The sequence below is a fragment of the Hippopotamus amphibius genome, chromosome X (genome assembly GCF_030028045.1).
Source record: "Hippopotamus amphibius kiboko isolate mHipAmp2 chromosome X, mHipAmp2.hap2, whole genome shotgun sequence".
Taxonomy (NCBI): Eukaryota; Metazoa; Chordata; class Mammalia; order Artiodactyla; family Hippopotamidae; genus Hippopotamus; species Hippopotamus amphibius.
This window is the reverse complement of record NC_080203.1, coordinates 47,573,107-47,600,788: the sequence shown is the minus strand read 5'-3', so window position 1 is coordinate 47,600,788 and position 27,682 is coordinate 47,573,107. Positions and strand designations below refer to the sequence as shown.

General features: G+C 37.8%; 1 protein-coding gene and 1 long non-coding RNA gene across 2 annotated transcripts; one reads left to right on the top strand and one right to left on the bottom strand.

Annotated features, from left to right (window-relative positions):
• Positions 1 to 129: 129 nt before the first annotated feature.
• LOC130842386 (uncharacterized) lies at positions 130 to 5,828 on the top strand. The gene is made up of 3 exons (XR_009050417.1): positions 130 to 477; positions 576 to 717; positions 5,701 to 5,828. It is a non-coding gene; the product is annotated as an uncharacterized LOC130842386 (long non-coding RNA).
• TAF7L (TATA-box binding protein associated factor 7 like) lies at positions 1,169 to 18,781 on the bottom strand. Its single transcript, XM_057719036.1, has 13 exons — positions 18,550 to 18,781; positions 15,199 to 15,266; positions 14,288 to 14,366; positions 12,851 to 12,984; positions 12,072 to 12,198; positions 11,772 to 11,827; positions 9,302 to 9,343; positions 8,365 to 8,437; positions 7,918 to 8,031; positions 7,326 to 7,505; positions 7,020 to 7,132; positions 5,674 to 5,733; positions 1,169 to 1,213 (listed from the first exon to the last, which is right to left on the bottom strand). Exons 1-13 carry the CDS (start codon positions 18,779 to 18,781, stop codon positions 1,169 to 1,171), a joined length of 1,323 nt encoding a protein of 440 aa, XP_057575019.1.
• Between the last annotated feature and the right edge of the window lie 8,901 nt (positions 18,782 to 27,682).

The window sequence follows — 27,682 nt, the reverse complement described above, 5'->3', positions numbered from 1 at the left end:
GAGCTGCCATTTTTATCACTTCTCTTTACCTTCTCTCAAAATCCCAATGATGTATGGTGAATATGAGATGATTTGCTTAGCTCATTAGGAGTTATCCTAAGAGCTCTTTAGAAGGATGTCCCAGTAACAAAGCATCTTCTGTCATTTCCTAACTGCAGAGTTTATTGCTTGTCTCACCAGTTTCCTTTTGGATATGAATATACTTACCATGGGAGCTGTTTAATAAAGTGACAGTAATCCACTTTAGATAAGGCATTTATTTATTGCTTAAAGAATACAGACTAGAAAATCTTAATACAGCTAAAAAACACAAACTGGCCCAGGGTTTTTAAGGAAGTTTTCACAGGCATCACAGGTATCTGTTGTTTTTTGTTTTGGCCACGCGGCTTATGGGAGCTCCCAGACGAGGGTTTGAACCCGTCCATGGCATTGAAAGTCTGGAATCCTAACCACTAGGCAACCAGGGAACTCCCACAGGTATGTTTTTTTCCTAACCTTTTTTGATGTGGGTTAGGATGAAGAGGCTCAGAATAAGGATAACAGCTCAGAATTTCACCTCTGCTCTATTCCCATAGCTGCCAAATAACAACCAGACACAATCCTAAGACTATAACAACGGAACAAAGATAGCAGCAGCAAGAAATCATCCCTGAGCAGGAAAGCAGCCTCTAATGCCTGAACAGAAACAGGACACAACTTAGTATCAACTGCTGCCAGGTAGGCACTTAAATTCACTGTGGCAGGTCCTAGTCCTTGGTAGAAATAGTTTGACTTGTTCTATGTTTTAGGAAATATTTGAAACAAACAGAAGAAGAAAATGCTAAAATCTATGCAAACCAGCTGTATAGCCTTCAGGCTAGACTGTCTGCCTTTGGCAAACATGGCTGAATCATCTGATGGCACCATAAAACAGAAGCAATTTAAGTAATTCTCAAATTGATAAAGAGAAGCAAAGTCCCATAGTTGAGCTGGATTTACTACTTTTTTATACTTTGCCCCTTTCTACATGGCTACAAACTTTGAATATAACTAGCAAAAAAAGGTTGAGGGAAACAAATACAAATGCTTCAATATAAGGCAACAAAAGGAGAAGAAACAGGCACAATTTAATCTAGTCTTCAGTCTGGATGGTGAATCCAAGGTTTGTGTGCCAGGCTGAGGGCTCTCCTCACTTCTTCAGAAAATAGTTCAGTTTCTCCTGGAGACAAATGAGCTGTAGGGAGAGGCAGAAAAACACGAAAAATTCATCTGAAATCTTAAGTTCCATTACTTGATCTAGAATTTACTTATATAAGCGAAAAAGAAAGACTGTAATTTGCCATTTATAAGGTTATCTTAGTTAGCCTTACAATGTTACAAAGAACAGTGCCACAGTCAAGAACACAAACACAATGATGTCCTTTATCATGCCAAACTTAAAACAAAAGGAAGCTTCAAAATTGAATATGCTAAAGAAATTAATAGGCTTGCTGTTAAGAATTCATACTTCTGGGAACAGTGTACAGAGGTCACAGCTCACTGCAGGGGCAACAGAGATGGGATCACTGTAGCCACAGTCTAAGATTCAGAAGATAAGGCAGCTGGGATAGCCTCTTGCCCCACTGAACACACCGGGTCTTAAACCGAGTCTTAGTTGCTGCTTCTTGCCACGTCATGAGACCCTTGAAAACTGGGTCAGGGTCCTAACCAATCACGAGTCTGATGATGTTCTACTTACCCTGATGATTTCTAAGTCAGAAACCTTGAATCTTTTGTGATGTGGTATTTAATTTTTTTTGCTTGAAATGGCAAAGTGATCAATAGCACTCAAGAGAGGTATATTGTCTTTGAGACAAAGACTGTTTCTAAGCACTATTCAATTTAGATCGCCCCATATCAGTGTGGATTTTCATTCTGTGGAATGACAGGAATGGAGCATTACAAAATGATCCTGTGCTGGACATCAGCTACCAAACTGTTATAATTGCTAGCTGTAGTAATCGAGAGCATCTTTTCACTCAGATGCTGAGCATGATTACAACCACTGACTTCTCCAGTTCTTTCTCCTTTATGGATGCTTTCTCCTCCCACCACCCTCTAAAGGGAGGTTTTTCCTTAGGTTCAGACTTCTTGCTGAACAGTCAACCTGGCTAACTCATCTATCCCCACAGCTTCAATCATCGTTTCTATGCGTGAGGCACTCTCTGATCTCCCACTTCAAAAAGTACTTCCAACCCAACTCATCATCTTCCCATCCCCCACCCCCCACCAATCCTCTTCAAGTTGTCTTCACTCCTGTTAGTGGCACACCATTTTCCAGTCACCCAGGCTCCGCACTCCTCTTTGTTCCCTTTTTTGTCCTGGAAATCCAATCAATTTTTAAGTTCTGATTCCTTCTATCAATTGCATCTTCCTCTAGTCTTTCCCCACTCCAGTTTCTCCTATATAATGCTGACAAAGAAAATTTCCTGAGTTACTCCCCAAGAGAAAAAGCTTTTAGGGCTTATTATGACCTACACCAAAAATCTAAACTCTTAACTTTCTCATTTATATTCCTAAAGAGTCCTTCAGTACATATTAACTCACTGGATGTCTAGTAAGGATTGCAGTTAAACTGAGCTCTTTAAGAACTGCACAGAATGACTGAGAAGGAAGTAGATAGAAACAGAGGTCTTTCAATCCAACCGTTACCTGATGCTTCAATCTTCCTTACGATATTCTGGTCAAGGGGGTGTTCTATGAATAAATAGGTATAATAGACACTTTGTGCATAGATAATTCATATTTAAGCAGTGTTTTCCTGTGATAACATCATTATATTAACAGCAATAAACAGTATTCGAAGAAAAAAAAACTAAACTCTTAAGCTTGGCATCACCACCTCTGAGCCATTGTCCATGCTACTTTCTATACAGAATCCTTCGTTTTTCTATCTCTTTATTAAAACTATACTCACCTCTTAAGCAAACACCATCTCTCTATGAAGTTTCCCCTAATTTCCATGTGCAAAAGTGAGCTCTCATTCCTTTAAATTTCTATACCTCCCAAGGATTTCTCCCCAGCTGGAGGCAGAGACTGTGTCATAAGCATTCTGTAGTTCCCTGTGGAACCTAGTTTTAAGTAGGCACCCAATAAATCTATGTTGAATAAATGAGCTAACAAAATTTTGAGAGAATAAAATTTACAGCTATAGTTCTATGTTGAAAATAGCACTCCCCAATACTAACTACTTACATGGAGGAAAACAAAGATGTTTAGTGGGTGCTAAAGCAATCCTGGCATTAACTGTTCACATTGCTGTTTATAAGTGGTACTTGGGTGAGTGATGTGCTGAGGGAAGGGAATATACAGAACATAAGAATTCTCCTGGCTTTGTTTCTATGGGGATGGGCATGAGGGATGGCATCACTACCTTAAGAGCTCTATGCTAGGGAATTCCCTGGCGGTCCAGTGGTTAGGACTCCACACTTTCACTGCTGAGAGTGCGGGTTCATGCAAGCCGCGCAGTGCCCCCCCCCCAAAAAAAAAAAACCCTATGCTAAGTCCATCTATCATAATACGACCTCCAGTCTCTTTAAAATTGTTACCCTACCCTAACAGTATACGGCTGGAACCAGCATACATTTCTATACAGCTACTTGACCCTCACTTATCCCACACTGTCCTTTTCTCTTTTCACTCTGCTCACTCTCTTGTGGCTTTAAATAATAATCTTTCAAGTTAGAAACCTGCCATACATCTTTAACACTCCCTTCTCCTTCAACACCCAGTAATTGACCCGAGTTCCATCAATTCTACCTTTAAAATACATTCTCTCATATGTAAATGGTCACAGCAGCATAATCCATGATAACCAAAAAGTGGAAACAACCCAAATGTCTACTGATGGATGAATGGATAAACAAAATGTTGTATGTCTGTACAATGGAATATTATTCAGCCATAAAACAGAATAAAGTACTGATACATTCCACAACATGAGTTAACCTTGAAAACATTATGCTAAGTAAAAGAAGCCAGACACAAAAGACCATGTATTATATGTTTCCTTTTACACGAAATAACTAGAATAGGCAAAGTAGGCTAGTAGAAAGTAGCTTAGCGGTGGCCCAGAATGGGAGTGGTATGGGGGGTGTGAGGGTCAGAAGAAACTGCTAATGGGTACAGGTTTCTTTTTGGGGTGATAAAAATGTAAAATTGATTGTGGTGATGGTTGCACAATTCTGTGAATATACTAAAAGTCACTGAATTGTACAATTTAAATGGGTGAATTGCATAGTATGTGAATTATATCCCAATAAAGCTGTTATAAAACATTTTATCACAGTTAAAAATATATATATTCTTTCTGAATGAAATAATGACATTTGCAGCAATATGGATGTACCTAGAGATTATCATATTAAGTGAAGTAAGTCAGAGAAAGACAAATATCATATATCACTTATATGTGGAATCTAAAAAAATGATACAAATGAACTTATTTACAAAACAGAAGTAGACTCACAAACACAGAAAACAAACGTATGGTTGCCAAGGGGGAAAGGAGGTGGGAGGGACAAATTAGGAGTTTGAGATTAACAGATTAGCACTACTATATATAAAATAGATTTTAAAAATAGATAAACAACAAGGATCAACTGTATAGCACAGGGAACTATACTCGATATCTTGTAATAACCTATAATGGAAAAGAATCTGAAAAAGAATATACATATATATATACACACACACATACATATATAACTGAATCACTTTGTTATATACTTGAAATACAACATTGTAAATTAACTATAATTCAATAAAAAAAGAAATATTTATTCTTTCCATCTCCATTGCCACCTCCTTATTTCAAGTTACCATCATCTTTTATTAGACAACCACACAGCCTTCCAACTAGCCTCCCTGCTTCTAGTCCTGCCCTTCCATAATCCATTCTCCAGATAATAATCAAATTGATCTTTAAAACTTCTAAATTAAAAGTGACTCTCCTGCTTAAAACTCTCTAAGGGCTTCCCATTGCATCTGACTAAAACCCATCCTCCTTATCATGGCCTGCAAGGGACCATAAAATATGGCCTCTGTCTACTTCTCCAACCTCACGTAAAGTCACTCTCTTCCTCACTTTAAATACTGCAGAAGTCCTCAAAGAAGCCAAGCTCTTTTCCAGTGTGGGACCTGGCATATGCTCCACCCAAGAAGCTCTTCATACCCTTTTTGCCTGGACTTATCCTTCAGCTGTCAGCTTAAGTATCACTTCCTCAGAAACACTGATTATGATCCCCCCCCTCAATTTAATTCAGGACTCTCTTTATTCAAATAGCACCACTGACTCTTTCTCCTTCACAGCTCTCCCTTATGATTTGCACCTTAATATTTATGTGATAATTTGTTTACTGTCAATCTTCCCTGCTAGACTGTGAGCTCCATGAGGACAAATATTGTATCTGTCTTATTCAATGTAGTGTGTACATCCAGTGCTTTTCACTTAACAGGCATTCAATATCTGCTAAATGAACAAATTTTCACAAAGACTTTGTTCCAACCTGCTACCCTCATTTAGAAGATTTGGCCGCTACTATTCCTGTGAAAAGAACAGCCAAAAATGAGACTGGCGGGGGGGGGGGGGGGGGGGGCAGGGCGGGATTCTTTGTATAAAATGTTTTCTGGTTGATGTGAAAATACACTTCTCACCTGCTCATTTTTTTGTTTTTCCTCTAGCTTAAGATGCTCCAGCACGGATCGTAAATGATTCTGGAAAACAAATTATATAAAAGATGAATGCTGAGAGTCTCAAAGGGAAAGAGAACCAAGAGAGACAGAGTTTCGCAAGTAATTTGATAAGGAAACCGTCAGTTGTAAAAAAAGACTACTTTTTAAAAAGGATTTAGAAAAAGAATGTCTATATGTGTATAACTGAGTCACTTTGTACAGCAGAGATTGGCGCAACATTGTAAATCAACTATACTTCAATAAAAAACTTTTAAAAAGGATTTAGAGTACAAAAACTACACTCTCCAACTGTAGGGACATTCAATTTGATTTTATACACCCTATACAGCATTTTTTTCTTGCCCTAAAACAAACAGTTGGAATGCCTTCATGTTACCTTTTTCTAGTTCAGCACAAATCCTTTGACTATGGTGACCTATTTAAAAAGCTGGCTTGGAATTTGGTGCTGACTCCTTCATTCCCCTGCACTAGGGCAGAATCTTATCATTCTTAACTAGTACTGCATGCAACAACAATCATAATACTATATACCTGTAATCTTTCAAAGTATGTCCACATCTATTATCTCACTTGGTTATTCTGAAGGACAACACTCTAAATAAGTATAGTTTTGTGTCAAGCTGCTCCCCTTCAATGACAACAGCTCTACAGAAAAAGAAATCTGGCAAGAAATTCTCCAGATGCTTCGGAATTTCCCTCACTATAAAAAGCGAAGCAAACATGACCTAAACATACATTTTCCTTTTGCTGAAATGTGTATTAATGAAATATGTATTAATGTCTATTAATAAAAATAAAGCACGATGTTAATTCTTGTTCAAGCAGGCATCATAAAATTTAAAACTTAATTTAGTTTCTCTTTCATTGCAATGAATACATTTTGGCAATAGGGTTCAGTCTATGCCCTACCACTTACTGTGGTCCTTGGCAAGTTACTTAATCTCTCTGATTTTCAATTTCTTATGTACAAAATGGGAATAGTGACAGTACCTATATTTCAGGGATGTCAGGATGAAATAATACATGCAAAATGCTTAACTCTGTATGTACTTTTCACATAGTTAAATGTTCAATATTGGCAATTATCTCAAGTCTCCTGGTCCCCTCCCAAAAATGTTTATATAAGATGATCAAAATTACTCAGGTAAAAGGAAATAGGGCTATCCTTTATTAGGGATTTCAAAGAGGTTGTTCAGGTTCACGAATGAACTAGAATGCTGCACAGAGATGACATGAGTGGAAATGCAAAGATGGGATTTTGAAAGTAAGATATCAAGATATCTTTATACCACCCAACAAGAATTTACCTTGAGCATCAGGTTTTCCACTTTCATTAAGAGCACCTTCTGTCTTTGTGCTTTGCACCGAATCTCTTGGAGCTTTTTCTCCACGTAATGAGTGTGCTTCTGAATTTCCGTGACTAACAGAGACAGACAAAATTTCATGTATCTAACCATGGCCTAAACTAAACCAAGATCCAAAGTAACTAAAACTCTACTACACATCTGAGCAATAATTTCTCAAATTTAACTTTGCATCTAATATGTGTTTAGAGTCAGTCTTAGTACTGCCACCCACTCTGTCCCACCCCTTTGCTTTTCCCCCTAACTTACCAATTGAGCTGGCTCCCTCCTTTGCCTCATACTGGCCAGATTCAATGAACTTGACCTGTAGCTCCCTTTCCATATCCTCTTCATAATAATCTTCCTCCTCTTCCTCATCTTCATCCTCCTCATCATCCTCATCCTCATCACTGCTGGAATCACTGAACATCTCCCGAAACACAACATTTTCTATGGGTTTTAAGCAAAAGGAAGGTGAAACTATCTGTAGCCTTTCAAATGACTCCCACTCCAGCTGCAATTATACTCCCCCTCAAGTTTACTGGGCAACCAATGAATTTTATAAATAATTTTTCTCACAGGAAGCTTATTCCCTTTATAAAACAAGGACAGGTAATGTAAAACACTGTAACATTCATTTATGTATTCAATGATCAGAATATTTTGAGAATCTAAGGGCCCACAGGAATTTAGCAGGGATAGATGAGATATTAGAACCCCCTAAACTTGAGGGACCAATAAGAAGAGAGAAGGGCAAAGGCACCCTTTTTCTATGATTGGTCTGTGAGTCTACAGAGAATGGTCCTACACACTGTCAACACCTGCCCTCTCTGAAGCTCCTGCTTTGCCTTTATTGATGTACCTGGTGAGGTGTGACCCTGCTTATAGCCACTCATTCCTGAGGCTATCTCAAAGCCTGGAATGGAGCCTTGACTTTCTATTTCCTTGGTTTCATCTTCGCCAATGACCTCCCATCCTGAAAGGAGAGGCAGTCAAGGAAAAAACAGAAAGAAGGAGAAGGCAAAGTTGAAAGGGAAGAGGCTTTCTGCCTGAAAGTGCTATTTAATTTAGTCCAACTTCAAGACATTTGTATTTGGATTCCTAGTATGGAAAAGTGCCTTATACTGAATTACACACGTAAATAATTTCTATTACATGAATGTACTGTTCCTAGAGATAAAATAACATTTCCGAAAATTGTAAGTTCTGTACATTAACATGGGCACACAAACACCAGAAATGAGGGCTTGTCACTAAGTGCATTGGGGTGGAACAGACTATACAGAAAATATTTAGTATAAAAGGATACGGACACTGACAGCTTCAGCATCTGAGCATAGTAGTCTTTTCACTTCCTTTTCTACATCAGGAGATTCAACGTACTGAACCAAAGTCGGGGAAGAAGGAATACCAGTAACTTCATTTAACATCCTGTGTTTTGCAGGAATGCTCTTTTCCTACATACAAATAAATTCAAACAATTAGGCCTCTTTAAGATATGTCCAATCAAATTTCTACTTTAAACAATGCTGTTTATGAAGGAACTTTGATCAGGGTCTATATATTTGTACAGTAAGCTTATTTTTCCCAATTGAATTACTTGAGACGTTTAATCTTTTCAATCTGCAACTCTATATTAAAGACCTCCTCAGAGGCACGACCCTTAAGCCTCAGTTATTAATTATCTGCACGGATCCACACGGGCAAAAACCTAAAATTTTTTTTTGTTACTTAGAAGTAATTTTGTTTAAAGGTCCAAATTCCCAGATTCCACTTCCCCACATCTTTATTATTAGAGAGTTTCTTATAAAAACTGGGCCTTAGCCACACATTCTCCCTTAAATCCAATTTTAGACAATTATCTCCACAGCAACCAATTCATCATGCCACAAATAGAAATTAGAACTTTGAGGGGAAATAAGCAATTGCAAACAACTGCTGGTAAAAGTGAACTCTGGCTTCCAAGAAATGGTTTTTTTTTAAATAAATATCACAGAAAAGCAGATTAAAATACACAGGGTCACTGACCAAATTGTATCTTTTGCTCTAGGAGTTGTCAGACATTAAACAATGAATTCATTTTTTAGTGAATCAAATTCAGTGTATGTGTATGGGAGTGGGGGTTACAGGTGAGAAGGAAAGCTTGAAAGTAATCTTTATGATTTTTTTGATTTGTTTGAAATTAAAGAGCTGTGAAATAAAACACACTATGGGTAAACAATAAAGTTATATTATGATTCGTCTACCTCAGGAACGCTCATTTCTTCGACTTGTTTGAACTCAGCAACCTATGAAATAAAACATGATGAAGTTATATTACAATTGTTCTACTTTATTAACACTTAAAGCGTTCTAGAACCATTCTTAACATAGTTTTATATTTAGTAGGCACTCAGTAAATGCTGTTGACTGACAGTAGAAAGCCAAGGCAACCATGTTCATAGATTAAACATAGTAAAGCTATCAATTCTCCCCAAACTGATGTTTAATGCAATTCCTATCAAAATTCCAACAAGGTTTTCTCTAGACTTAGACAAACTTACTCTATAATGTATATGGAAAGGTACAGGCTCTAGAATGGCTAAAACAATCTTGAATAAAAAATAAAGCGAGGTCAGTCTTCCTGATTTCAAGACTTATTACAAAGCTACATTGTGGAACTGGTGATCAACACAGGTTAATGGAACAGAATAGGGAACCCAGGAAAAAAAAACTCACACAAATATGCCCAATTTATTTTTGACAAAGGTGCAGAAGCAATACAATGACGAAGGTTAGCCTTTTTAACAAATGGTGCTGGAGCAATCGGATATTCAAAGGCAAAAGAAAGAAAGAAAGAAAGAAAGAAAGAAAGAAAGAAAGAAAGAAAGAAAGAAAGAAAGAAAGAAAGAAAGAAAGAAGAAAGAAAGAAAGAAAGAAAGAAAGAAAGAAAGAAAGAAAAAGAACAAACCATGAACCCTCACACCTTTTACAAAAATTAGCTCAAAAAAGGATTGCAAACTTAAATGTAAGACTTTAAAACAACAGTTAGGAGAAATCCTCAGGATCTGGGCTAGGCAAATAGTTCTTACACTTGACATGAAAAGTAAGATCATTAAAAGGAAATATCAATAAACTGGACCTCATCAAACAAAAAACTTTTGCTCTTTGAAAGACCTTGTGAGGGAGATAAAAAGACAAGTTACAGACTGGGAGAAAATATTTGCAAACCACATATCAGACAGAAAACTAGTATTTGGAATATAAAAAATAATTCTCAAAACTCGACAATAAAAACAATCCATTTAGAAAATGGGCAAAAGGCATGAACAGACACTTCACTGAAGTGGACGTATAGATGGCAAACAAGCACATGAGAAGATGCTCAACATCATTAGCCATCAGGAAAATGCAAATTTAATACCCCAACAAGATCACTACGCATCTACTGGAATGGCTAAAATAAAAAATAGTGACAACACCTAATGCTGGTGGAAATGTAGAGAAATTGGATCACACGTACATCGCTGATGCGAAGGTAAAATGGTACAGCCACTCTGGAAAACACTATGGGTAGTTTCTTATAAAACTAAACATGCAACATACCCAGTAATTGCACTCCTGGGCATTTATGCCAAAGAAATGAATACTTACGTTCACACAAAAACCTGCTGGCAACTTTATCTATAATAGTCAAAAACTGGAAACAACCCAGATGTCCTTCTATGACTGAACAATTAAGCAAACTGTGGCACATTCATAACATGGCATACCACCCGGCAATAAAAAGGAAGGAACTATTGATACATGCAACAATCTACATGGACCTTAAGGGAATTAATCTGAGTGGAAAAAAAAAGCCAGTCTCAAATGTTATACTTTGTATGATCCCATTTATAAGACATTCTCGAAATGACAAAATTATAGAGATGGAGAATATATTAGTGATTAGGAGGGGTTAAAGCCTGATAGTGTAGGGTAGGAGGGAGGTGAGTGAGGCTTTAAAAGGGCAAAATGAGGAATCCTGGTGGTGACAATACTGTTTAGTATCCTGACTGCGTGGGTGGATACACCAACATATACATGGGATAAAATTGCATAGAACTAAACACATGCACACACTTACACAGGAGTACAAGTAAAACTGGAGCAATCTGAATAAGATTAATGAATAGCAATAATGTCAATTTCCTGTTTGTGGTATTGTACTATCGTTTTCCAAAAAGTTACAATGGGAAAAACTGGGTAAAGGGTACACGGTATCTCTTTTCTATTGCTTACAACTGCATGTGACTCTACAGTTATTTCAAAATAAAAATTTTAATTAAAAAAAGAAGCCAAGGCATAGTACTCCTGTAATTTGCCCAGGGTTCTACAAGTCAGAGGTAAGGTTAGGAATATGACCACAATTCCCAATTCTCAGGTTCTGGATGGGTTCACTTTAAAACAAGATTTCGCAGTTGGAAACTTTTTAAAGCCTTAGCGAAGTTTCAAATTCACAACACGTTTAGATCCCTAAATGACTAGCCTATAACCTCAAGCATCAAGTCTGTTTTTGTTTGTTACATAGTTCCAATTGTTAGCACACAGTATCTGGAATGTTGCTCACACTCGATAAATGTTTACTGGACATATAAATGAGTGAACAAATGAATACCCAACTGACTCTCTCCCTTCCCCCCATTCATAATCGTCTTTCAATTCACCCAGTAGACACAGAAATAGCATGCCACTAACCTTTTTTGTTGTTTTGCGGAACCTTCTCTCTCTGACATTCTCAAGTGGTGGAGTAACTAAAATAAATTCAACATGGTGAAATGTATATATGACTGATGGTAGTCACAAAGCTATCTGAATTTGATAGAGAAAGTTCATGCTATAAGCCACTGGCTCATGACGCGACTCGGTCCTTTAAGAGTGTCTGGATGCCTAATGAACCAAATACCTAAGTGTGGTAACAGATCTCTGGCTCACAAGTAATTAGAATCCAGCAGATAAATGTAGTTAGCCAGAATGAGCAAGGGACTGTTGACTTACTGCCATGCTTCCAGATATATTTTTTCTGTCTCTCCTTTTCACTTTTCCTGATTGCTTTAAGATCAGTAGAGGTAACTTGTTCTTCAGGAGAAGAGTGGATACCACCATCAGCAGTGCACACAAGCATCTACATTTAACAAAGACAAAGAAGTTGACTATGGTCACAAATCTCAGGTTAGTAATGGATGATGATCATTCTTACCACCAGAAATCCTGGAGCACAAAAGTAAGGAGAATGTTACTTGGCATTTCCAGAAAACCAAGCATTACATACACTCACATTCGTTCTGTCTACCTCGGCAGCACCACATATGGACTCTGACTTTTTTTTTTTTTTTAGCTCCAGTGCTTACCACTGCAGAAGAAATGTGTTGAAAAAAAGATATATCTTGGCATTTTGATTTATAAAGGAAACAAAAAAATCAACAGTAGAGATGATGGATAAGAACCAATGTAAACCTCCAGAGTTAATATTCCTGCATACTGCTTTAGCAGGAAGATTTCAGACGAAGATCCCAGATGCTCATATTTTTCAATTAATGAAAGTCACTATAAATGGTAAACAGGAGGCTCTAAAAGCTATTTGGATAAAATAAAGTAGTGAAAAGTGATGGATCAAACACCAAACCAGAACATGACATTGTATTCCTGTGCAATTGAGCTGGAAATTAGAAATGACAAGCAGCTGAAAGGAGAATTGAAAGAAAGAAAAGGAGAAAGGAAATCCTTGAAAGATGTGAGGGTGAGTAGATTAAAAAAAAAAAAAAACTTGTCCATACCTGGGAAACATCTGCTGTTTTATAAAAAGTTTTTTTATCTAGAGTTTTCAGGCTTCCGATAACACAAGGCAAATCAACCAGCTTAGCAGCTAGTGAGACACCGTCTACCTCAACAGCTGCATGACATCCAACAGCTGAAAAGAAATAGAAAAGATTAAAGTTGACATATTTCTGATGTACTCTCAAGACTCCTGGGGTTTGAATACTGAAGACATATGTGAGACAGACAAATCTTTCATTGAAACTTACTACTTCTCATAATGCTAGAATTGTGTACACAATTAGTAACTTCCAAGAGCAAAGAAGGCAAAGCATATGGAGCTCTTTTTTTCCAGTTTATGTCATTTGATCAAAAGCAGTTAAGTTTCTTGGTAATGGTTGTGAACTAAAGTGAATGAAGTGGTAACTGTTTCATTCTCCTCTTGAAAGGCCAACTCCATTCATTCAAACCCATTCACTTGGATCCCATTATGAGCATTCGATCATGTCATCGTACATGAGTGTTTTCAAAGGGTTGGGTAAGGGAAGTGTTGATTCTAGAGTAGTACTGATAAGTCTCAAGTTATAATCTCTAGTTAGTGCCACAAAGATAAAATTCTACACAACAGCCAGAGAGAGAGAGCGAGAGAGAGTCAGTCATATACTGACAACTCTGAATCCTGCCCAGATGTCTCAAACATGAATGTCTTTTGATAGAAAAGGATTCAAGAACAATCTTCTAATATTAAGTGAAAAAAGATGCAGAACTATGTTTGACATGATCTTTTTTATGTAAATTATCTTTAAAAATATAGAGAGATTATTTACATGTTGGTATTATGCATAAAAGTTATGTCTATAAGGAAACACAAGGAGAAAAGGCCAAAATTAGTTATCCTTGTCATTGAGGTTGGGGCTCTGTGGAGGAGAGTTTCACTTCTCCTTTTGAACCTTTCTGTTTTATTTGAATTTTCTAGCCATGCACTTGTATTCCTTTTTTTTTAAGTGTCAGTAAGGGCTACCCGAGTGCTGGGATTATGGGCCATTTTAAATTTTATTCTTCATATACTTCTCTGTATTTAAAAATCTAATAAACATTATTTTAAAGAGATGAAGATATGTCACTTTTGTAAACAAGAATAGTGCATCCACCTGTCATTCCCCTGGACAGTCAGAAATCACAAAACTTGCATATAGATGACAATCAGCAGTATGCAAATCCCACAGTTGCCCTCCAAGTTCTTCCTTATACATACCATGATAATTACCTCAAGTTCTACTTCCTTTCCTCTTAAAAAGAAGAGATGGGAGTGACTGAAACCTCTCTTTGGGTCCATCAAGGCAGAGACCACATTCTATTTTTTGTCACATCCTTGGTATCTAGTATTGTGCCTGCCACATAGCAATCCCTTAATAGACAACTGTTCAATGTATGGTGAATGGATATTAACTACTTACAAAATAAGTCAATTTTTAGTTTATCCTTCATGGCTGAACTTCCAGAACGTATCATCTTCCTGACAGTAGAAGCATGTTCCTAAAAAGGAGGCAGATTGAAAAATCAGAAGGATGAATCGTCTACTCAGCAGCTAATAGAATAGATATGTCAGAGACAGTCCTCCCTTAAATAGAACCTTAAACTTCCCAAACGCTGGGAACAATGCCAGGTACCATGAAATACTGTGCACCGTGTAAGTCAAATTAGGATAAGGCTGACTCTAATCTCATTGTTGTCTTTTAGTAGCTTCAGATAATGCCTTGTCCTAGCTGTACATGCCAGCTTCTCACTGTTACCCTTCAGTTGTAGTTGCTAAGTGAAGGCTTAGCTGCAGTTTACTGGGTATGTTAATTAACCCTAATTGGGGAAATACCTTTCTGAATCCCATCTTTAATATATCTTTCTTAGACCAAATAACACTTGAATACAGGTATCAATAAGGGAAGAGACCCTAACACAATGTTTCGATGAGCTTCAACAGCCTTGCATGGTGATGAATTTGAGGAGACAGTGCTGACCCCTCCACTGCCCCTTTGGAGGTGACAGAAAGGAACTCTCTTTTAGAATGTCTTATCTTGGCTGTCCAGTGAGCAAGGCTGTTGGCATCTGTGATAAGTGACTCAATCCATCATTGTCCCACCTGTTGGCCAGGAAATCAACCCACACGATAGGTGGCATGTACAGGACAAAAGAAATGCTGCTTAAGAGAGTACATACTAGGATAGGACTGCTAAATAGAACACGACTCCCGGGAAACAAATGTTCTTGGTTTTTATATCCTACCTTAAATAAATAGAAATGCTACAGAATCCAAGCAGAGCTAATACTTATGCACTGAAGATATCTGGCCTGAGATACAAGGGTTTCTTACCAGAGGCAGACGCAATATAAACTGGTTCTCAAGTTCGCAAGGCGGTTCATCCTGGCTTCTACTCATCTCTTGTTTTTGAGTTCACGAAAAACAAAAACAAAACCAACAGAAAGTTACCAAAATGCCTCTTGCTCCCTCTACTGACTACTTCTGGTAGTACTGGTTAAATTATACAATATCTTGCTGATAACCCTCACTGGAACGATGTGTGTACAGCTAAGAAACACCTTATTTGACATAACTTATTATTTCTAAAAGTCACCTATCTCTCCTCCAATATGTGCAGATTTTCCAACGTTAATCCTAATTACATGATAACAAATGAAGTAAGCTGTTACACATGATTTAGTCTTTTTGATGTTCTTAGACTCTCCGGTAAAGGACTAAGTTCGTCAATACAGTGGTGACTACCAAAGCAAGCAAGCTACATACCTCTGCAGAGAAGAGTGCCAACCAAATCAACCCAAAAAACCACTGACAGAAATGCCCTATGATGATTTGAAGCAAACAGAGCTTAATTTTCAATATTTCACCTTAATGGTGAATGAAATGGTAGGAATTACACAGTCTGTGTGAGAGCAGGCAGCTTTTTATGACTCTAGAACCGGCATCAACAGCTCTGAGCTACCTTGGGGAAAAGTTAGGAGTCCCAATCTTATAGCCAGGCTATCTACATAAGCACATCTAACTTCATGGAACAGACCCATTTCTGAAGGGAAAATAATGAAAAAATGTAAAATCTGATTTGATTTATTCATTACTAACACTTACTGCCTGCACTCCATGTGCCAGGCCCTACATTGTGTAAGGTCTATTATTTCATTTAATCTTCACAACCACCACTTATTTGAAATACCCCTAAAAGCTATGTGAAGGAATCCTAAGATGAATCCATATATAATACACACACACACACACACACACACACACATTCACCTTCTGTAAAGTGAATACTCTCCAAGTTAATCTTCATTTTTCCTTCTTATTTTCCATCTATTTAGGATATATCTGTAGTGGCTTGCATTTTCAGTTTAGGACCCACACTACTTCTGAGGAAATTTTTTCCCAAAAATGGGAAAAAAGCAACGTACATATATGAAAGCTGACGAAGTTATGTTCTAAAGACACTATGCTATACACCAAGTTATAAAATCTTATACTTTAAGTTGGATGAAAAGCTCCAGATAATGTACAGCTCCTAATACTCTGTAAACCATCAACTGAGTTCTGAGTTTTGAATTTAAATCTCACTTAAAAGCACTGGAACCTTTTTTAAAACCACATACAAGTAGTTACCAGGGGAGAGAGGGAAGGTGGAAGGGGAAATTTAGGGGTAGAGGATTAAGAGGTACAACCTATTAGGTATAAAATAAGGTACAAGGACATATTGTACAACACTGGGAATATAGCCAATATTTTATAATAACAATAAACAGAGCATAACCTTTAAAATTGCACTCCTGTAACATATAATATTGTACATCAACTACACTTCAATAAAAGAAAAAAATTAGAAAAAGGAGGGAGGACAAAGACTATTTAGCATTACCAGTTAAAACAGCGAAAAAGGAAAACAAACAAACAAAAACCACATGCGAGTGAGTCTGAGACCCTATTACAGGTAAATCATTCACCAGTTATGATTTCAGTCCTTTAGGTTGACTTCAGAAACTACCAGAAAGGCACAGAAAGCACAAGAGAAGTCAGGAGTGAAAAATCAGACACCTACAAAGGAGAGAGCAAGGGGCGGGGGTAGGGAAGGAGAGAGAGAAAAAGAGAAAGAAAGGGAGAAAAAGAGATTGATTATTTGTGATAGTTATTTCTCTCCTTTTCCTGCTTCATACAGCTACACACACACACACACACACACACACACACACACACACTAAATGTAAAGTTAAGGAGGAAAGTTAATTAAAATAAAGTAAATTGAATAAAAAATCTTGAGACTGGGTACATTGCCTAACATAACAGTAACAAACATTTAAGATTGGGAGCAGAAATACAGATTTGAAGAACTAGCTGCTAAGCAAGATTTTATCAAATCAGTAGTAACTTTTAGACTTCTCTCAGCAGAACTAAGACTAAGGCATTTTGTTCAATTCAGTTCCTTTCTGGCAACTCCTCTTTTATGAAAGAATGTAAGAACTGGAACCATTTCAGAGAAGGTAGACACCCCTGGTTGAAATGAGTTTTAATGATTTTTTTAGATTTACTACCTGCATTTATACAATGAGCTGGTTGTATCATATTTATTTTAAGAAAAGGCATCCACGTTTTCCAGCGAGCACCCTTTGATACCTAATTAAATTCACAGGATCACTCTCCGCCATTCACCCCTCCTCTCCCAGCTCCATCTCACTTCATCAGAATTAGAATTGGAATTAGAATTATAACTAGATGAAAGGCGCCTGGCCACAGGCTCCCAACAGCACAACTCAGCATAAGCCTAAATTGGTACTTTCTCAAGTTCACAGCCGCTGGCTGCAGCTTGGAGGCGATGACCACTCCATCCTTATCCCAGCGGCACTAAGCTCCAAAGGGAAGAGCGCAGCTCCTAGGCTTTGATCCCATTTCCCTAGAAAACCTCCCTCGGGGCCAAGGGGCCCTAAGCTAGGTGGGCTGGGAAGGGAAGCGCAGCGCGCAGCCCTTTGGCGCTTGCCAGGAGCCCTCCGACCGCCGGACTCACCCGCTCCTCCGCTGACTCGCGCCGGGACCGCCTCTCTGCCCAGGGGGGTTCCGGAGGAGCGAGTGGGCTTCGGGGCGGACTTTGCGGCTACAGGTAGGAGCCTCGCGCGCCACCCCTCCCCACCTCACCACGCCTCCGCCACCGCGGAAAGGCGGGTAGCATCGAGGCGGCGGCCAGCTCGCCGCGTGCCTGCGGGGCGGGGCGGGGAGGCCCGAAGGGTGCTGATAGCTGCGGCGACGCGGCCGCTCAGGGACCTTGTGAACCGAGGCTTCAGAACAAATACCCTTCACACAAGAACGACCGCCGGGACAGTCACGGGAGTTTTTACCAGTACTCAGTGATATCTGTAAAAGGGGTGGCGCAATCCGTTGCTGCACAGATCCGTTAGGTTGGACCAATTTGTTCTTCGGCTAGGCGACCTCGCATGGTGACAAATACACCGCCGCACAAACCCATTAAATAACCAGAATCCACGCCCAAACTACCCTAATAAAATTAGCCAATCCCTTCTCACAGAGTCACTATTTTATATCTGTTGGACAGAGATATGGGGTACTCTGCTTATTTCTCTTAAACGGGCATCGCAGTTCAAATGAAGTTCTAGCAGTTTGCTTCTCCCAAAGATCCTTAACTTATGGGAAAAAAATCTTAAAACCACTTACCTTTCCCTGCTAGTAAGTTTTCCAGAGGGGTTTCAGCAGCAGCCTGGGTGCTGGTGGTGGCATCAGCTTGGGCACCATACTGCACAGGAGTTTGGGTGCCTTGCTTGCTGGCAGTTTTAGCTCCATGGTCAGCAGGAGTTTGGGAATCTTGGAGGCTCGTTATTTCTGATGTTAAAGTTACTGTGAAATCATTTTCTGAGGAACTGGGGTGCCATTTCCGGGGGCACTCCATGGTCTATCTCGTTGAGGTCGTAAAATGGCGTCTTTAGTCATGTGACCTAAAAGTTGAGTTTCCAGAACTTTCCTAAAATGGTGTCAAAGGTATCCTCCTTAAAGACACAGGGGTAATATTAGAGACATTAGGGGGTGCCTCAGCGATTATAGCCATGATGTCTCTGTTGCCTTCGCTTATCTAAACTTAATGGTAAGGAATAAATATTTTTAGAAGACTAATTGTTGTACAGTTATTTCTTCTGGATACGTGATTTTTTTTTCCCTTCAGTGAAGCTAAATTGCCAGAACTTCAGACCTAGACAAAACCGTTTTTTGTCCCTTTGAGAATTCATCAGCTGATCTTTACTTTAGCGTTATGTGGTGAGGTACGTTGAGGATTGTAATACAAAATGGACCAACGAAACTCGTTTTTCAGGTACTGTAGAAAATTCTTGACAGCATTTATTATATCAAAAATAATTCTTTAATAATAACTCAAAGGAAAAATTATATTTTCAGTAACTGATATAGCTGAGTAATTGTGTGTTTTGAATCATACAGACAGTGTGAATTATGTAATTAACCTTCCTTTCGATGGCTGTTAGGAAGCTCAGAACCAATTTTGCAACCCACCTCTAACAACTGTGAACCTCACTGGCGTATGTCGATCTTCTCTCATCTTAAATAATCGCATTCTCTCCCAATCCCTAATTATTTTTATCTGGTGTGGTAAGTAACACTGAAAATTGCTTCAAAAGTTTTTTTGAAGAGACTCAGATATAAATATTAGATAAATAAAAATAGTGTTCTGACAGAAGTGTCACAGGGAGTATCCCTATGGGTGAAGGAGGGGAGCATAGTAAAGTAACTGCTCACTTATAAATTCAATCATCCAACAAATGTTAATTGAGAATCTAGTATGCCAGACTTGACCTGAAATATTTATTAAATGCTTAAAATATAAGACTTTCATGAAAGGGGGCAACAATTAAGGCACGAGCATACACATATGTAATTTTTTTCCTTTATTGCCAGATTTCCAGCCCTTCTTAAGGAAGAATGGAATGAAAAGAGAAAAAAAGAAAAAAGAATGAATTATGGTTTCTCTTGGTAAGGAAGAGCAGATGTAAGAAGTAGCATTGATGTACCGGTAAAAACCTGTCATATACATACTGTCATATTGTCAAATGCATACAGAATATTTTGGGGTTTTTTTCTATCATGTTGCTGTCTTTCCAATGTTCTTCTGAACCCCATCCCCTCCAAAGCCCTCCTCCCTCTCCCTTAACTATGGCTTCAATCACTTTCGTCATTATAGCAAATATGCAGTTGCATGTATTTCTTCAGTAGAAATTTATGTGCCAGGAACTGTTCTAAGGTTAATAATCATTAAGCGTTTATTAGGTGCCAAGCTCTTTACTAAGTGTTTTGTATGCATTATTTCATTTAATGCTCACAACTGCTTTGTGAATTTTATGTGACTATGATCCCGTTCTTGTTTTTGTTTTTTTTTCAGTTAAATAAACTGAGATTTTAAAAGGTTCTCTTCACTCATGTCACATATCTAGTAAACGACAGAGCCAGTACTTAATTTAAGCTCAGTTCCATTTGACTCTGTGTCTATGTCTACATATTCAGACTTCCCGTAAACAATTAGTTGTGCAGTTATTCCCCATTCCCCAGCTCCCCCCCAGCCCCTGGTAACTTCTCTTCTACTTTCTGTCTCTATGAATTTGCCTATTCCAGGTACCTCATATAAGTGAAATCGTACAATATTTGTCTTTCTGTATCTGGCTTCTTTCTCTTATCATAATATTCTCAAGGAGTATCCCTGTTGTAGCATGTATCAGACTTTCATTCCTTTTAAAGGCTGAATAATATTGCATTGTATGGATATACCACATTTTGTTTATCCATTTATCTGTCAATGGACATTTGGGATGTTACTGCCTTTTGGCTGTTGTGATTAATGCTGCTATAAACATTGGTGTACAAGTATCTGTTTGAGCCCCTGCTCGCAATTGTTTGGGTTATATAGCTAGAAGTTGAATTGCTAGATCATATGGTAAATCTATGTTTAAAATTTTGAGGAACCACTAAGCTGTTTTCCATAGTGGCTGCACCATTTCACAACCCACTAGCAATGCACAGGGTTCCAATTTCTCCACATCCTCACATACTCACCAACACATTATTTTCAATGGAAAAAAAAAAACCCCAAAACAGGTACCCTACAGACCTAGAGCTGTCATACAGAGCATAGTAAGCCAGAAAGAGAAAAACAAATACTGTATGTTAACTCATATATATGGAAACTAAAAAAAATGGTTCTGATGAACCCAGTGACAGGGAAAGAATAAAGATGGTGATGTAGAGAACAGACTTGAGGACATGGGGTGGGCGGGGGGGTGAAGGGGAAGCTGGGATGAAGTGAGAGATTAGCATTGACATATATACACTACCAAATGTAAAATAGATAGCTAGTGGGAAGTTGCAGCATAACACAGGGAGATCAACTAGATGATGGGTGATGACTTAGAGGGCTGGGATAGGGAGGGTGGAAGGGAGTTGCGGGAGGGAGGGCATATGGGCATATATGTATAAATACAGTTGATTCACTTTGGTGTACAGAAAAAAACTGGCACAACAGTGTAAAGCAATTATATTCCAATAAAGAGCTTAAAACAAAAACAAAAAAACCCAGCTATCATAATGGGTATATAGTGGTATCTCACTGTGGGTTTTTTAAAAGCTCTCATATTCATCCTTATTGTATGCATTTTTAAGAACTTTTATTGAGATATAATTAACATACAATAAACTGCATGTATTTAAAGTGTACAATTTGATTTTTTTCTTATTAGTAATGTATATATGGCAATCCCAATCTCCCAGTTCATCCCGCCCGAACCCCCCCACCCTGCTTTCTCCCCTTGGTGTCCATATGTTTATTCTCTACATCTGTCTCTGTTTCTGCCTTGCAAACTGGTTGATCTGTACCATTTTTCTATATTCCACATATATGTGTTAATACATGATATTTGTTTTTCTCTTTCTGACTTACTTCACTCTGTATGACAGTCTCTAGGTCCATCCATGTCTCTACAAATGTCCCAATTTTGTTCCTTTTTATGGCTAATATTCCATTGTATATATGTACCACATCTTCTTTATCCATTCATCTGTTGATGGGCATTTAGGTTGCTTCCATGACCTGGCTATTGTAAATAATGCTGCAATGAACATTGGGGTGCATGTGTCTTTTTGAATTGTGGTGTTCTCTGGGTATAAGTCCAGTAGTGGGATTGCTGGGTCATATGGTAATTCTATTATTAGTTTTTTTAAGGAATCTCCATACTGTTCTCCATAGTGGCTGTATCAATTGACATTCCCACCAACAGTGCAAGAGCATTCCCTTTTCTCCACACTCTCTCCAGCATTTATTGTTTATAGATTTTCTGATGATGCCCATTCTAACCAGTGTGAGATGATACCTCATTGTAGTTTTGATTTGCATTTCTCTAATAGTGATGTTAAGCAGCTTTTCATGTGCCTCTTGGCCATCCGTATGTCTTCCTTGGAGAAATGCCTGTTTAGGTCTTCTGCCCATTTTTTGATTGGGTTGTTTGGTTTTTTTCTTTTTTTGATATTGAGCTGCATGAACTGTTTATATATTTTGGAGATTAATCCTTTGTCTGTTGATTTGTTTGCAAATCTTTTCTCCCATTCTGAGGGTTGTCTTTTCATCTTGCTTATAGTTTCCTTCACTGTGCAAAAGCTTTTAAGTGTCATTAGGTCCCACTTATTTATTTTTGTTTTTATTTCCATTACTCTAGGAGGTGGGTCTATTATATGTATCGCTGAAAAAAATCCCTAAAACATTACAAAAGAGCAATCACATTTATTCCCTGAAATAACACTCTTGTCAAAGTAGCTTGCACAGAACAGAAATAACCATCATTATCATTGTGGTTTTGATTTGCATTTTGCTAATGATGTTTGATTTCCCTAGTAATGTTGAGCATCTTTTCATGTGATAATTGGCCATTTGCATATCTTCTTTGGAGAAATGTCCATTCAAGTCCTTCACCCACTTTTAAAATTGAGTTTGTTTTTATCTTTTGCTGTTGTTGAGTTGTAGGCATTCTTTATATATTCTAGAAACTAACCACTTATCCGATATGTGCTTTGAAAATATTTTCTCCTATTCTGTGGGTTACTATTTTGTAATTATGATAGTATCCTTTGATGCACAACATTTTTGATTTTTATGACATCTAATTTATTTTTTCTTTTGTTCCCTGTACCTTTGGTGTCATATCCAAGAAATTGTTGCCAAAACCAATATCATAAAGATTTCCCCTATGTTTTCTTCTAAGAGTTTTATAGTTTTGGGTTTATATTTAGGTCTTTGATACATTTTGAGCTAATTTTTGTATATGGTGTAAAGTAAGGGTCCAACTTTATTCTTTTGTATGTGGACATCTTATCCAGTTTTCCCAAAACCATTTGTTGAAAAGATTGTCCTTTCCCCTATTGAATAGTCTTGGCACCCATGTGGAAAATCAACTGACCATATCAATTAATCTATGACAAAGGAGGAAAGATTATACAATGGAGAAAAGATGGTCTCTTCAAAGTGGTGCTGGGAAAACCGGACAGCTACATGTAAAAGAATGAAATTAGAACATTTTCTAACACCATATACAAAAATAAACTCAAAATGGATTAAACCTAAATGTAAGAGCAGATACTATAAAACTCCTAGAGGCAGAACACTCTTTGACGTAAATCATAGCAATATTTTTTTGAATCTGTCAACTAGAGGAATGGAAACAAAAACAAAAATAAACAAATGTGACCTAATTAAACTTATAAACTTTTGCAGAGCAAAGGAAACCATAAACAAAATGAAAAGACAGCCTACAGAATGGGAGAAAATATTTGCAAACCAAGTGACTGACAAGGGACAATTGTATATTTAATTTCCAAAATATACAAATAGCTTATACAGCTAAATACCAAAAAAGCAAACAATCCAATCAAAACATGAGCAAAAGACCTAAATAGACATTTCTCCAAAGAAGACATACAGATGGCCAACAAGCACATGAAAAGATGCTCAGCATCGCTAATTATTAGAGAAACGCAAATCAAAACTACAATGAAGTACCACCTCACACTGGCAGAACCGCCATCATCAAAATGTACAAATAATACATGTTGGAGAGGGTGTGGAGAAATGGGAACCCTCCTACACTGTTGGTGGTAATGTAAATTGGTGCAGTTACTATGGAGAACAGTATGGAGTTTTCTTTAAAAACTAAAAGTAGAGCTACCATATGATACAGCAATCCCACTCCTGCGTGTATATCTGGAAAAGACAAAAACTCTAATTCAAAAAGATACATGCACCCCAATGTTCATAGCAGAACTGTTATAATAGCCAAGACATAGAAGCAACCTAAATGTCCATCGACAGATGAATGGATAAGGAAGATGTGATATATATATATGTATAAAATGGAATTATATATATATATATAATGGAATATTACTCAGCCATAAAAAAGAATGAAATAGTGCCATTTGCAGCAACATGGATGGACCTAGGGATTATCATACTAAGTGCAGTCAGAGAAAGACAAATATCATGATATCACTTATATGTGGACTCTAAAAAAATGATAAAAGGAACATATTCACAAAACAGAAATAGACTTGCAAACATAGAAAGCAAACTTATGGTTACCAAAGGGGAAAGGCAGCGGAGGGATAAATTGGGAATCTGGGATTAACAGATACACCCTACTATATGGAAAATAGATAAACAACAAGGACATACTGTATAGCACTGGGAACTATATTCAGTATCTTGTAATAACCTATAATGGAAAAGAATCTGAAAAAGAATATACATATAGCATAATACCCTCAAGGTCCATCCATGTTGTCACAAATGGCAGCATTTCAGTCTTTTATATGACTGAGTAGTATTCCACTGTATATATATACAACATCTTCCTTATCCATTCACACACTGATGGACACAAGTTGTTTCTGTATCTTGGCTACTGTAAATAATGCTGCATATATCTTTTTGAATTAGTGATTTTCTCCTATTCAGAAAAAACCCAGAAGTGGAATAGCCAGGTCATATGGTAGTTCTGTTGGTATTTTCTTATATTTTATATCTCTTTGTTGAGGGTCTTACTGTGTTTGTCCATTCTTTTCGCAAGTTTGGTGAGCATCTTTATGTCCATTACTTTGAACTCTTTATCAGGTAGATTGCTTATCTCCATTTTGTTTAGTACTTTTTCTGAGGTTTTGTCATGTTCTTTTGATTGGAACAATCTCTGTTTCCTCTTTTGCCTAACTCTCTGCATTTGTTTCTATGTATTAGGTTAATCAGTTACCTCTCCCAGTCTTGAATGAATGGCCTTATGTAGGAGATGTCTGTGGGGCTTGGAAGTACAATCCCACCTAGCCATCAGAGTCAGGCACTCAGGGGATGTCCTCTATGTGGGTTGCTTGCACCCTCCTATTGTGGCAGAGCTATGGCTGCACATGAGCCCTTCAAGAGTGGGTTTTCTGTTACCTGTAGTTCTGCAGTTTTCCTGGATTATTACCTATTGGTTTTCAAAGCTAGGTGGTTAAGGGTCTTTTCTTTTCTGTGCAGGACCTAAGAGTTGGGGTGCCTGATGTGGAGCTTAAATCCCTTACTCCTCAGGAAAAATAAAGTATTTCTGCCATTTTGCTATTTGTTTTCTATATATCTTATAGATTTTTGCCCTTCATTTCCCTTTGTGTTTAGTTGATTTTATGTAGTGACATGTTTAGGTTCCCTTCTCATTTCCTTTTGTGTACATTCTATAGATATTTTCTTAGTTGTTACCATGGGGAAGACATTTAACATTCTAAAGTTATAAAAATCCAATTTGAATTGATATCAATTTAACTTAAATGGCATACAAAAACTCTACTCTTGTATAGCTCTGTCTCCCACTCTTTATGTTATTAAAGTCACAAATTACATCTTTATACATTGTGTGCCCAATAACATAGATTTGTAATTATTTTTAGGTATTTGTTTTTTAAATACTGTAGGAAAAGAAAGAGGTGTTACAAACAAAAAATGCAATAATGCTTGCCTATACATTTACCTCTGAAGCTATCTTTGTGTTGTTCATTATTTCTTCATATAGCTTTGAGCTATTGTCTAGTGTCCTTTCATTTTAGCCTGAAGGACCCCCTTTAGCACTTCTTATATGGTAGGTCTGCTAGTAACAAACTCTCTCAGCTTTTGTTTACCTGGAAATATCTTAATTTCTACTTTTTTTTTGAAGGATAGTTTGACCACATATAGGATTCTTGCTTGACAGTTTTTTAATTTCAGCACTTTGAATATATGACCCCCATTGTCTTCTGGCCTCCATGGCTTCTGAAAAGAAATAGGCTGTTAATCTTATTGAGGCTGTCATGTACATGATGAGTCACTTCTTTATTATTTCAAAATTCTCTCTTTGGCTTTGTATTTTGACCATTTGACTATAATATGTCTCAACATGGATCTCCTGAATTTACCCTGATTAGAGGTTGCTAGCTTCTTGGTGTATATATAGATTCATGTCTTTCATCACATTTGGGCAGTGGGGACTTCCCTGGTGGCACAGTGGTTAAGAATCTGCCTGCCACAGATGTAGAGAACAAACATTTGGACACCAAGTGGGGAAAGCGGGGGGGTAGGAGGGGAATGAATTGGGAGATTGGGATTGCCATATATACATTATTAATAAGAAAAAAATATCACATTGTACACTTTAAAGAAATGCAGTTTATTGTATGCCAACTGTATCTCAATAAAAGTTCTTAAAAAAAAAAGAATTTGCCAGCTGGTTCAGGGGACACGGGTTTGATCCCTGGTCCGGGAAGATCCCACATGCCATAGAGCAACTAAGCCCGAGTGCCACAACTACTGAGCCTACACTCTAGAGCCAGCAAGTCGCAACTATGAGCCCGCATGCCACAACTATTGAAGCCCTCACACCTAGAGCCTGTGCTCTGTAACAAGAAGCCTGTATACCACAATGAAGAGTAGCCCCCACTCTCCACAACTAGAGAAAGCCTGTGCACAGCAATGAAGACCCAATGTAGCAATAAATTAATAAATTAATTACTTAAAAATTTGGGAAGTTATATTATTTTTTCTTTAAATATTTTTTATTCCCTTTTCTCTCTCTTCTCTCCCTCCAGGAATCCCATTATGCATGTATTAGTATGACTGATACTGTCTTATCAGTCTCTTAGGCTCTATTAATTTTTCTTCATTCTTTTTTCTTCCTGCTCCTCAGACCAGGTGATATGGATTAATCTATCTTCAGTTTCATTGATTCTTTCTTCTGAGTAGCATGATGAAATCTCATTGTCCCACTCCATCCCACTTGAGACATGAATCATCCCTTTGTCTAGCATATCCTGCCTGTTAGTCACTTGGTAGCCATCTTGGTTATCAGATCAACTGTCATGGTATTGCAGTGCTTGTGTTCAAATAGCCCTTATTTTACTTAATAATGACCCCAAAGCATAAGAGTAGTGATGCTAGCAATTCAGATATGCCAAAGAGAAGTTTTTTATTTTCCTGGCTGCATTGGATCTTCATTGCTGTGTGTAGGCTTTCTCTAGCTGTGGAGCGTGGGGGCTACTCTTCATTGTGGTGTGTGGGCTTCTTGTTGCAGAGCACGGGCTCTAGGCATGTGGGCTTCAGTAGTTGTGGCATGTGGGCTCAGTAGTTGTGACACATGGGCTTAGTTGCTCTGTGGCATGTGGGATATTCTTGGACCAGGGATCAAACCCATGTCCCCTGCATTGGCAGGTGAATTCTTAACCACTGTGCCACCAGGGAAGTCCCCAAAGAGAAGGT